The sequence below is a fragment of the Catharus ustulatus genome, chromosome Z (genome assembly GCF_009819885.2).
Source record: "Catharus ustulatus isolate bCatUst1 chromosome Z, bCatUst1.pri.v2, whole genome shotgun sequence".
In the NCBI taxonomy this organism is placed as follows: Eukaryota; Metazoa; Chordata; class Aves; order Passeriformes; family Turdidae; genus Catharus; species Catharus ustulatus.
The window spans coordinates 39,803,038-39,816,526 of NC_046262.2; the positions used below are offsets into that span (position 1 = coordinate 39,803,038).

Consider the following 13,489-nt stretch of genomic DNA (forward strand, 5'->3'; position numbering starts at 1 on the left):
AGAAAAGTTAAAACTCTTAGAATGACTTTCCGGTTATTTTGTCTAAGTCCCTAGCTGCCAATAAGAAAAAAAAATTAAAAAAAAAAAAGATAAAAAGGAAAAAAATATATATATAATTACAAATTACTTGCCTGGAAGTACTATGCAGAGATTTGGGGAAATGTGGCCTTTTATGAATTAACCAAGATTATGTAGCTCTCAGTTTATGAGAACTGAGTGGTTATGTAAGCATATTTCTCCCATGTAACATTTTTTTAAGGCTAAAAAAGCAGGATTGGTTGTACTGTTACTTTTAAAAATAGTTTAATGATGTCTTCTCTTTTCTGGAATATGAGTTTTAGAAAAGATTGAAAACTCTGTGTTCCGTACTGCCACCTCATTCATGCCATTTGTATCTTTCTTTCTTTCTCATTCCTTTTCATGGCTTCTGCCAGGCTTTCCTACTTAACTCTCACCTAAGTGAGAGGTCATTGTTTGTGTAAGTACTGCAAAACAGCATTCATATCAACATATGAATGCTGTAGACATTTTGTGTTCCCATAGTCCTCTATACTGCACCTGTAATATTAAGAACTATCCAAAGATTATGCAAAACTCTTTCAAAAAAGCTGCAATTTCTAATTATTTTTTCCTCATGTTGTCATAGTTCAAAGTTAGTAGCTATGTCTGATTACTGTTTTTGCGAAACCAATACAGTAACACAATATAAATGTATCTGATGCTATTAAAACAGTGTAGCTATTAAAATTAGGCCTTATATGGATAGTCCTATAAGCAGGTAATTGCCAGAGCACCAGCAGTTACACTGTTAATGGCTGTACTTAGAGTTGGTAAATCACCACAAAAGTAGTTGGTATGAATAATGGACAATGAATTTGTGCTTTTCTGGCTCAGTATCAGCCATTTCTATAGGCATGCTTCATAGTGAGGGAGTCCTCTTGTTTTTCTTCTAGCATTTGGTGGAAAGCTGAAGAGTCCTCTGCGTGTTGTTTTGGTTGCCACGCATGCTGACATAGTTAATCTGCATCGGCCTGTTGGGGGAGAGTTCTGGTATGACAAAGACATCTCCTTGTTGAAAGAAATCAGGAACAGGTAAGTGGGAAGCATATCTATACATAGTGTTTAAACATGCTAACTGGAAAGAAAAACACTGAAATGCATTGGAATAGGTAAAAGGTTTTTATATGGCTTATGTGATATTAGTGCATTTTGAATATGTTCATGAAGCATATGTTGTGCTAAAACTGAAACATTTACCAATATTACAGTGAGTAAGCTGCCCTGAGTGAGCTAAAATTAGTTAATTGATGTCAAAATTTATTGTGGTGTAGGCAGTCTCACCCTGTAAACACTGACCTACATCCAAAGATCCATTCCAACTTTCTATCTAACATCTTGGTTCTTTGGTTTTGCACTGGAAAAATAGACCATTTGCAGCTAAAAACTCTGGATGCAAAAGAGGAAATTTTACTAGAGAACTACTCTTAACTCTTTACTGATTTAGGATAGACATGAAAAACACTTATATTTGCAAAAAGCTGGACGTTGTGGAGTCACACAAGACAAGATCATCCAAGAGGTATCTAGAAGTTAGTGAAACTTCTAGTTAGCAAATGTCTGGAGCACATGCTAATGGTAGATGGAAATAGGGGATTTTCCATAAACATACTATTGTTTAAAGTAACAATACCTTATCTTCAGAGGGATCATGTAAGTGGGAAACACTGGGTATGATAATTCATCCATACCTGCAAGTATAGACACTTGTCTGGGCTTTGCAAAAACAGATGTAGGAATTCCAGCACAATAGTGGTGTAAGTGGGGGGGGGGGGGCAGTATCTTAATCATTTGAAATAAACCAATAGAAAAATACCTGTGTGTCATCTTTGGTGCTGGAATCCTTTCAAATGCAAATCTGTCCAGAGCTAGGTAAACAGGTTTGTGTGGTTGGAAAGTCAAAAGGAAGTGAGAAAGAGAATGACTATTGAACTATTTAAAGTGAGAAGAAAGCAAGCAACAGACATTAAGACCTTAAAAAAAATAAATCTCTGTAATCTCATCTCTAGTAAAAGGTTTTGTTTTGCAATTAAAAGTCATGTGATGTAGTTACAATTTTCTTAGGCATATTCACTCTTCATCCTGAGAGAAAATTATTTTTTTCTATATGTCTGATTATTTTTAAGAAAATTATACAGCAGCTATACTGTCTATGCTTACAAAACATCTCAGCATAATCATTACTTAGACATCATCATTCCTTGAGGAAAAACAACTCTAGTACAAGTTAAGACTGAAGTACAATTGTATTAAGAAATAAACTGGATTTGGGGCTAAGTTAATAATACTTATTTTTCTTTAGATTTGGAAATGATTTGCAAATTTCAGAAAAGTTATTTGTCCTGGATGCTGGAGCATCTGGGTCTAAAGATATGAAGCTTCTCCGAAATCACTTGCAAGATATAAGAAGCCAGATAATTTCTGTAAGTAGTGTCTACTGGTCTGGGTTGGATCACCCAAAATGTGAATATCTTGTGTAATAATCTATGGTAAATTTCAAACTTAGAACAATGAAGCATATAGAAACTACTGTTGCACCAATGTTCTAACAGCACTTTACAGGTCTTGTGACAACAAACCCTTGACATCAAAGATTCAGTCAGTATTTTCAAAATAGTAGCTGTTCTGAGCAGATGACCAAAACACTATCTGTTGAAAGGAAATAATTTGAGATTTCAGTTTTAAGTCATAATTTTGTTTTTTGATTGGCAGTGATTTCATTCCAGCATTGGCATTTTTAATCAGCATAATATTGTAGAGAAACAAAGAACTATTATAAACATATTTCAGGAAAATAAGTTCTTTCACTAAAACCCCACCAGAGTAGAACAGTTTTCTCAACTGTTAGAAAGATAATTTCAAATATGGATATATAAACAGAATAGGTATTACCTTTTGACTGCATTTTTAATTGAAACATATTGCTTGCAGTTGTACCTATATATGTAGATATATGTATATGAGACTAAAGGTAAAGTGTAGCCATGGTTTGATGTTATCACCACAAATCCAAGGAGACTTCCATACTAGGGGTGACCAAGTAAAATTTTTTGCAGCCTGTGCTAAATGGATTAATATTATGTTATGCACCAACAAGATTTTCTGCAGCTACTTTTGAAACACTTTTTTTTTGTAATTGATAAAAGGTGGATGTATTATTGTGTTAATTCTATGGGTTGAGGAAAATATTTGGATTCATGCAGAATTCAGCCTATTTTCCACTCTTGATGGTCTCTTGACTTTGTAAGCTTTGCTTCTCTAAGAAAGCTTTATTATAGCTATGGTCACTAGTTTGAAATCTGAAGGGGTTTACTGCATAAGAAGTGGAGGCTGTGGCTTGAGAATATTGCAAGAAGGCATCAGTGAAGTCTAAAGCAATCAATACATCAAAGTATCACTTTTGCTTCTTATTTAGTACCCTGCTGTCTCACCTTTTGAAGTAAATTTGTCCTGTAAAGATATTGATGAGTGCAGATTCTAAATAAATTCTGATCATTTTAGAAATAAGTATTAACTTACAGATGCACGACAGCAACTCATGGTGATATTTAGAAAATTTGCTTATGTCAGTGAAAAACTGGTTTTTGCAATTCACCTTTTTAAGAAAAGCTAGATAGATCTTATGGCAAATGAATGCCAGATGAAGGAATAAGGTAAGGGTCAAGCACAAAGGGAACTCTTTACATCTGAATATTCATGATGAATGCATTAGACCTCCAGAAAATAAAAAAAGAAAGTTATTACCACTATTCTCAACTGGATGCTTTTTTTGCTTTTCTAAGACTTGCCCACCTATGACTCACCTGTGTGAAAAAATAATCTCGACACTGCCTTCCTGGAGAAAAATTAATGGACCCAACCAGCTGATGTCCTTGCAGCAGTTTGTGTATGATATACAGGAACATCTTAATCCCCTAGCAAGTGAAAATGACCTACGGCATATTGCACAGCAGTTGCACAGCATAGGAGAAGTAAGTATTTTTAATCTAAATTTCATGTCTTTATTTGCAATATGTTGTTCAGGTAGAATATTGCTTTATGAGTTTAAGCAAAGGTCTAAAGTTGTTTGATTTTTTCTCTTCCTCTTCAGACATCATAAGAAGTAGAGAATGCTTATTAACACCTTCTGTTATTGTTACGTCTTGTGGCTTCTATTTTGTTCAATATAATCTCTTTGAGATGGGAAGAATTACAGTTTATTGCTATAATTGCAAGAATATAAAATACCCAGAAAGGATCACTATGTTATCACTTTCAATGAAATATTCACTGCATATGAGAGATTTATATGTGTCCATTAGAAATTGAATAGTAGAAATTGCCTAAACAGCTTTTCAGGGCATGACTAGGCTTTCCAGCTGTTGGGCTCTAATCATTTTGTTAGTAGTGGAATATAACAAGATCTGGTTTTTGTTCTGAGCGTTTGCCGTACATTTAAATGCACTGTTTTTCTTTTTTTCCTGTGAGCGGTGTTAATGAAATTGTCAGGTCAGTCTATTAGGAAGGCAAGAATGTGGGCTATCATCTTCACATGTAACTTTCATATTTATAAACAGATTAACATTATGCAGAGTGAAACTGTCCAAGATGTTGTGCTTCTGGATCCTCGCTGGCTCTGTTCTAATGTCCTTGGAAAAATCTTGTCAGTGGAGAACCCAAAAGCCCTCCATCACTATAGAGGTCGGTACACCATAGAGGACATCCAGCGTCTGGTGACAGACAGTGATGTGGAAGAACTAATACAAATTTTGGATGCCATGGATATTTGTGCAAGGGACCTTAGCAGTGGAGCAATGGTGGATATTCCTGCTCTCATAAAGACTGACAATCTCCACAGGTCTTGGACAGATGAGGAGGATGAAGTGCTGATTTATGGTGGTGTTAGAATCGTTCCTGTGGAACATCTTACCCCATTTCCTTGTGGAATTTTTCATAAAGTTCAGGTGAATCTCTGCAGGTGGATTCATCAGCAGAGCACAGAGGGAGATGCTGATATTCGTCTCTGGGTAAATGGATCAAAGATTATGAATCGTGGAGCTGAGCTTTTAGTGCTGCTTGTCAACCATGGGCAGGGTATAGAGGTTCAAGTTAGAGGACTGGAAACAGAGAAGATCAAGTGCTGTTTGCTTCTGGATTCTGTGTGCAGCACCATTGATAACTTAATAGCCACGACCTTACCAGGTCTTCTGACCGGGAAATATTACCTTAGTCCTCAGCAGCTGAGGGAACATCATGAACCAGTAATGGTCTACCAGCCTAGAGACTTTTTCCGTGCACAGAGTCAAAAGGAGACATCACTAACTAACACTATGGGGGGATATAAAGAGAGCTTTAGCAGTATACTGTGTTTTGGGTGTCTTGATGTTTACTCCCAGGGAAGCCTAGGAATGGATATTCATGTTTCTGATCTGAATCTGCTTACCAGGAGAAAACTAAGTCGACTTTTGGATCCACCTGATCCAATGGGCAAAGATTGGTGCCTTCTTGCCATGAACCTGGGCCTCCCTGATCTTGTTGCAAAGTACAATACAAATAATGGAACACAAAATTACTTTCTCTCAAGCCCAGTTCATGCTCTTCTGCAGGAATGGAGTAATGCACCTGACAGCACTGTAGGCATACTAATGTCTAAGCTGAGGGAATTAGGTCGCAGAGATGCAGCAGATTTCTTACTGAAGGCATCTTCAGTATTCAAAATTAATTTAGATGCTAATGGTCAAGAGGCTTATGCCTCCAGTTGCAACAGTGGCACATCATATAACTCAATTAGTTCTGTAGTGTCACGGTAAGAGGAGGTGTTTTGCATGGGAATCCTTTCAAGGTGCAGAAAGGATAAAAATACAGTATAATAGTTACAGTGCATACTAATTTATGAGCTTTTGCATCTGAGGATCCTTCTCTGGCACCACCTTTTTTGTGCATAAACTTTCTACTCCTAACTGTGAATTGTTGCTCTTTATTAAAAAGACTGGTGTACTTCTGGTGGTTTAAAACTATTTCTGATTGAGAATGTGCTACTTAATACTGCCATTTCAACTGGAAAGTCTTAACTTTTGGATTATGTACTGCAACTGTTTTATATAATTCTCCCCATAAAAGATAGGGAGAGAGGAATAGCACATAGTACCTTATATGTGTGTTTCTTACATCCTATTTTATTTTTTTTTCTTTCCATTGTGTCCTCTGCTTAACATTTTTTTATATTTGTAAGGAGAGAAATCCACCATTTGTGGTCAGTCTGACCAAACTCAAGCGCATTGTTTTTAGCTGAAAAAGTGAGTGCCTTTTGCAGAAGGGAGAGTGCAGTTGATTTGAATGACCCTGCTGGAGTTACAAGAACACGCTACCTCTGTTTCACTTAAATTGTCTGCATGCTTATCATTGCAAGTGGTGCTTGCCTTTTAATTTTTCCTGCACTTCTAAGTCATTGGTGATGACTCACGCAGAGCATTCTTGTGCCAGTACTATAGGTATAGATGTGATACCTAATCAACTTCAATTACAGTCAAATCATAATGTGAAAAATCTCTTGAACTTGCCAATTATGATGCTTCGTTATTTCCATGCACCTCAGGTAAAAGTTCATATCATTATAATAGAGTTCAAAACACACAAGTGTTGGATACTGCAGAATAATATTGTCTAGCTGTCAGTTGTAATTTGTGTATAACAAAGGTTTTCTACTATTAGATCCTGCATTACTTACTTCCTGTACTTGAAAACTTTGATGGGGATAAAAAAAAAAGGAAGCAAGGTTTCTTGCAGTGATAACTTTAAAATTGATATGAGGGAATATGACCCATTCTCTGTTCTAAAAAGCATGTAATTTTCATGGTGCGATATGTGTTTGTTTATATATATTGTATGTATATATATTAAGACTATTTTTTCCTTAATCTTACATTGTAGTAAATTTTAAAGGATTTTTCTACAAATAAACTGTTGCTTGTTGCGTCCTTTTTGATCACATTCTGTTGCTGAAGGGTATCAAAACTTCTCTTTTCATAACAGTCAGAATTGAGGAGAGGCAATGCCTGCCTTCTGAAGTTCTGGGAACCTCCTGTTTGACTTCAGGGGGATTTCTTAGTATGCTGCAGGAATGTATGTGGGGTTTTTTTCATTGCAGAGGTGGTCCCTGTGCAGCAGAGGGATCTGCATTCACTTTAACAAATAGCAAGCCAAAGCAGTTTGCTACATAGCTTTTCCTTTGTGGTTTTTCATAATGGAAACCAAAACAGCAAATGTGAGTCTGTCATCAGGAATTCTCCAGATAATGCTGTGCTGCAGAGAGAGGGCACTGCATTAGAACTTGTACTACAGTAATGGTCCTTTATTATACAAATATCCTCTCATCACAAAAGGGACTCTGCCGGTGCTGCATATTTAAAATCTCAGCATCTTTCCCTGACAGCTGCACAGCCTTAGCATGGCACACTATGCAAGCAGCTTTGCACAATACCTCCAGCCTGTATGCTGCAAAGGATTTAAGTGAGATCTTCTTAAATGCTAACTGCCGTTTCCCCCAGCCTTTCTTTGCCTATTTTACCCTCACTTCATTAAATCTTTCCCCAAGTCCCAGCTGTTGCTGGGCTTTGTAGTTAACCGTTCTTTTAAAGTCTAGTACTCAGTAAGAAGTATGATTTATGAGCAGTCCTACCTGAGCTGTCTGTGTTTTGATATTCTGCTTCTGACAAACTGCATTTAGCATCTCCCACCGCTGCTGTAAGTGGCTCAGTGCAGAGCCCAGCTCTATGCAGCCTCTATTTACCTCTGCCAATTAATGGCCACTACCATACTTCAGCTTTCAGCTGTGGGCATGTTCAATACTTCTGTCAGATTCTGGTAAGTGGAGGGGTCTTTCTCATATCATACAATTTCCTGGGTTTCTACCAGAAAAGTTTTCCTCCTCTGCTCACCTCCCCAGATGCTTTATGCACAATTGAGATGTGTGGTCAACTTACCAACACTGGTTAACTACTCCTTTTACTTTCTTTTTGTTTTTCCCTTCCCAACAGCAGGTTTCTCACAGTTCCTTGCTTCCATTTACTGCAAAATGCAGACCTGGGAGTATAAATTACTTAGTGGACTCTATGATGAACTTCTGGCTAGCAGTCACAGCCTATTGCGTCATTTACTGCTTTCATGGTAATAGGCTCAGGAAAGCGATCACAGTCACAGGATAGCTTTGGATTCCTTTCTTATAAATCCTGTACTACTGATTAAAAAAAGAAAAAGTTTAGATGGCAATTTGGGGATAAGGAAAAAAAGGTAGCCAAGTTTTATAAGTGGGCATTCCTTCTGTAGTTTCATTTTTATTAATGCCTTGTTTTGTTTCGTGAATGCAACTAGGAGCAGAGCTTCATTCTACAGTTTTTAGAACTGTGTTTAAAAGATGCACAGATCCTGCCCTGACTCACTCCAAAAATTGAGAAAATGTAGGTCTTTGCAAGGTCGTAAGTGTACAGAGAACATGATAAGCTTAGCTCCTGACAGTGAAATAACTGAAGCTGGACACTAACCATCTTTGTAGCTTCAGAGAAGAGCTGCTGAAACACAATCTTCAGGATAAAGCAATGACAATTTTCATTTTGTCTTCATAATATAGACAAATTCTCCAGTTTGTTGCACAAGGCCAAGACGCATTACAGATTTCTTCACAGTTTAGAGAAGCATTCTACTGGCACCCAGACTCAAATCTTGAAGAAATTTTCTGAAGAAGATGAGGAAGAATCAAACACTTTGCTGTACACCATTTTTCCAGTGATTTCTCCCTGGCATGCAGCAGCATGCATCAAATAAAAGAAGTGCTTCACGTGGCTATTCTTATTGGGTGTTACTGGTTTCACTGTCCTTGGAAGTTTTGTTGCTGACCTGACTGCCGAGTTTGGAAAGCCACAAGAGATCACTGGTTACATGCAAATGATTTTAAGGTGGGGCCAAGGGCATTCAGAGGTGGCTCAGTGGAGGTGGATATATATGATGTTTTTCACCTTAAAAGGCTGAGAAGACAAAGGTAAGCTGAGAGTCACGGGTTTTAGGACCTTTGGGATTCAAGTAACTGAAAAAGTTATGAAACTGCAAGAGTTTAGAAACTCCCAAACGTCACATGTTTGACAGAGCCAGGAGGTTTAGAAAGGAGCCAGTTTCCTAAATGGTCAGGTCTTTACAGAGAGCAACAGTGAAGCTTTTAGAGCCGGCTGTGCTGGAGCCAATTCCAGGTCCTAAACCTCTGTTGGCTGTGTTCCTCCCTCAAAGGAGAAGTCACCTACCTAATTCATTGCAAGTTTTTATTACAGAGATGATGTGTTGCAGCATCATTGTTTAAAACAGGTGCCTTGATTTGAATTGCATCACTATTCCAGCTTTGCCAGTGAAATGGAGGAGTAATGCCTGAGTTGTAACTCCAAAGAAAGTAAATGAAGCTTGCTGTTGGCTAAGTCAGAGGAGATGGAGCATTACAGTATAAAGATGGCCTAAAAGCATTCTGCTCAATATTAAAATTTATTTCTATTTGATTTTTTATTTGTTAAACTTACAGTGTCACCAAAAAAACCAAAAACCAACAACAACAACAAAAAAAACCCCAAACAAACAAACAAAAAAACTAATAAAAAAAACCAACAAAAAAATTCACTCACGTTTCTTTTCAGGCATTGTCTGACCGAGAAGACAAGGCAGTGGGTAGAAAAGAGAAAGAAAATCAGCTTTCAACAATGCCTAAGGTACTTGCTTTCCAAAAGGCCACTCGGACTTTGCAGGTAGAAGTATTTGGGTCTTCAAAAGTCAGATAAGCGGTACATAGAAGGCAGCAGATGGTATTCTCTGTATGGCTGCACCACTTACCACAACAAGCTTTACAGGAGCAACAAGACCAGCAGCTATGCTGCCTCAAAGCCAGATGAGGATCTCAGTGGACCTGGTTCAGTTTTGCATTAACCAAACTGACCTAGCGTTTCTGCACCAGCCAGACTACTTTGGGTGAGGTCCAAATCCAACACGTGCATATTAAAATATTGTTTTTCAGAAAGCAATTATGTTGCTGAGTCAGTTGAATGTATCTTAAAATTCACTGGCCTGTCCTGAGACAAGGCAATCTGGACCACCTTGCCAAGACTCTGGCTCCTGCTGTCACCAAGCCTAGGACACCTACACTGCCAATACGCACTTGCATACTCTAGGCAGAAAGGAAGACTAAGAAGAATTTAGAGCAGGGTGATAAGGGGTCTCAAACAGGAGTGAATGCTTGGACATGGTGCATCTTACATGGATTTCTCAGCAAAAAGATGCTGACAGCCTGAGCCCACTCATGCTTTTCCTGCAGAAATGTAATACCTGCTGCAATGGTGTAGGCATTTCTGGTGGCTCTGGGTCCAGGCTCACGAATATGCATCCATTGTATCTGCACAGGATTCAGAGTGCAGCTTGATGAGGCATCTTCCCTATGGACTCAGGCTGAGTGTAACACACCTGGAGAAGCTCTGGACTATATGTGTTGGAAGTATAGTCAGTATGCTGCCGCTGCACTTCAGCAATTGAAGCTGGAGGGCTGGGGGAGAAGTTTGGAATTTGCATGAGGAAGAACTAAGCGAGACACCAGCATGTCTGCTGTCAGAGAAACGTGGTCGAGAGAGGGGAAAGCTCTTGCATTAGAGGGACTAGACTGCTGATGTTAAAATATGGCATATATGTATGACTCTTTGAGTCATCTTGTGCTTCACTTTTTGAGCTGCTCATTGCATTGCAAAATCAACTTTTTTAGCCTGGTCACAAAGAAGTACAGTTTGACTAGTCTATTTCACATGAAAGATGAGTCAGCTTCACTTTCAGACTCCCTACACAGGACTGCTTACAAGCCAAAATAGATGTAGTAATCAATCAGCTAAGCAAAAAGAGAACAGAGAGAAGGTTAGCAGCAAATCCCTCTATCACTAAGTTTATGTACAAAGCACTATAACTTTGTGTCATTGTTAGGTCTTTCTGTTGGTTGCAAATGTGAGAGAAAAGTACTCTGCAAAGTGCTGAGTACTCTGGAAAGTGCTGAGTGCAATCAATTACTTCTAAGCCAAAACTTTTATTACTGGAAAAACAAAGGGTACAAGTTTGGAATTTTGTGCCAAAGGCAATGTAACAGTGCATGTAGAGGCCAGTGTAGGTTCAGGTGAGTTGTAGGACAGAAACACATCCTACTCTCCTAAGCCTATAATATGGATTATTTCATCTTTTCTAAGGTATGTATCTGCAGGAAGAAGCAGGAAATAAATTTCTTTAAAAGTGTTTCCCAATAACACCTGATAGGTAGGATTAGACTCAGATTTGGTTTTACTTAAGAAATTAACCACCATCCTCTACAAAGAGAACACTTCAAGTAAAAATTTTCTACAGATCCCTGGAGATTGCTGGAGAATGTTGTGGTAATTACCCTGGAAAACATGGAAGGAGGTGAGTCACCATAACCAAATTAGCATCAGATAGGACGGGCTAAATTTCCTCAGTTGCTCACAGTCAGAAGGAAATATCACTTGCAGAGGCTAGACCTGGTAGTCAGGTACCAGTACAGGTTTTTAGAGGAAGCTTAAGGCATGATCTGCAATGTCAACCTGCTTACAGAGGTTCAGAAAGGAGCTGCATGAATATTTAAACTGATGGATTAAAACAGTTTCCATGTAGGCTTCGAGAACTGAATCAAGGCACAAAGCTTGCAATTACTGAGAAGAGGAGGATTTCTAGCCTTTTTATCCCAGGTAATAATACCTGTTTGAGAAGTGTTTTGCAAAGCACTTATTGCTGCCATCCCAGGAAAATACCAAAAGGAACCTAATATGGTGTCAATTTGGGTTTACAGGACAGATATGAATAGATGAACACAAAGCTACCATGTGGCTTCCCATTTGTCATTCATTCTCCGAGACATACTGCTGGTTTGTATTTAGCAAAACGGGGAGAATATTTTTCAGCAGAAGGTGAAAGAGAGCTACAGGAAGAACAACTTCCCCAGCTGTGACTTAGCACCACACAGTTGTCCTATTTCTTACTATCTTGGCTAGAAAAGCTCTACAAAACTCCCATAGTCACCAAAGTAAAGCACACCAGAGAGAAATTCTGCCTTCTTTAATACATCCTTCTTCAGTAAGGATGTTCAGGTATTTAAACATTCAGTCTTCTGTGCCAGCAAAGTATGTTCACAATTCCTTACCAGACCCACCTTTCTGCTTGAAATTGCTCACTGCAGGAAAGAATGCTACATCACTCATGTGAAACACTGTCTGTGGCACCAGGTGAGCCAGGCATTGCACAGGAGAGCACAGTTCAAAGTGAGTGCATGAGGTGCTTTTTAGATAAACATGATGGTCCCAAAGGCCTCTTTCTACCAACAGTTCAACCCTGTGCCCAACTCCAGCAAAACTCAGTTGCACAGTGTGAAATTCCCATGGATATATCTGTAAACACCCAAATATTGCATCTGGTAAGGAGAACAGAGGTGCAACTGTTTTATGTTTTCCTTTATGCTGTGCTAGACTTAAAGCATCCTCAACATTCCACCAGTGAGCTCAGAAGCAAACATCATAATCACAAAGGGGTCTCACTAAACTCAAGTTTGATGTTCCTGTACTACTGCATTAAGCACTAAGGGAAACATTCCTCTTCGAAGTTCATTGGACCAAACATTTTCATTTCCAGAAGTGAAGCTAATTTATATAAAATTGCTGGAAACCACTTGTTTTCAGCAAACATTTATCATCATCATCTCTGATGTGCATTGTTTTTAATGTGTTTCAATGAACTCTCTAAAAAAAAGGTTTTTTCCAATGGAAAAACATAATCTTTGGCAGCGATTGCCTATAATCTCCTAAGAGAGACTTCTGCCAAATGTTACTTTGGCAGGTAAGTGAAGTAATATGCAAACTGTTTCTGTTGTTAGAAGAATTAGTTTCAAAATCTGGTAATAAAAATCTCCTGTAATCCATTATCAATCTGAAGCCACAACTCTTTGTTACACATCTACATAGCAATACCACAGTGGAGTCATGACTTGAATGTGCCTTTGCACAACAGACAGAAGTTGTGGTGGTTTAACACCAGCAAGAAATTAAACGCAAATAAACTGCTTCCCTTACCCCCAAAGCTTCCCGTAAGGGAGGGACAAAGAGAGCAAGGGCCAAGAGGAGGGGAGGGCTCCCAGAGACAGGGGAGAGGTGGAGGTAAAACGGCACCCTTCTGCTGGGGCAACTGGGTTTTGCTGCCAAAGCCACGCTCCCGCACATGATGTGGGAGGTGTGGAGCCCCTCCCACCAGCAGAGCCCCAAGGAAGACCACCTTCCTTCACAGGAATTTAGAGCCTGGCATCCACTCATACACTGCACGTATGAAGACTGTGAGGTCTCTGCAACCTTACTGTTAACATCCACCAGGCCCAGAGCCACACTTTGCATGA

The 13,489-nt window shown here is 38.8% G+C and overlaps 1 protein-coding gene across 1 annotated transcript in view; it reads left to right on the plus strand.

Annotated features, from left to right (window-relative positions):
- Positions 1 to 7,026, plus strand: part of DAPK1 (death associated protein kinase 1) — an 85,391-nt gene extending 78,365 nt beyond the window's left edge. The window contains exons 22-25 of the mRNA XM_033085457.1: positions 954 to 1,092; positions 2,360 to 2,480; positions 3,840 to 4,028; positions 4,614 to 7,026. Of these exons, the coding sequence (XP_032941348.1) occupies positions 954 to 1,092; positions 2,360 to 2,480; positions 3,840 to 4,028; positions 4,614 to 5,846 (1,682 nt within the window). The 3' untranslated portion in view covers positions 5,847 to 7,026. The remainder of the gene's footprint in view (positions 1 to 953; positions 1,093 to 2,359; positions 2,481 to 3,839; positions 4,029 to 4,613) is intronic.
- Positions 7,027 to 13,489: the final 6,463 nt, after the last annotated feature.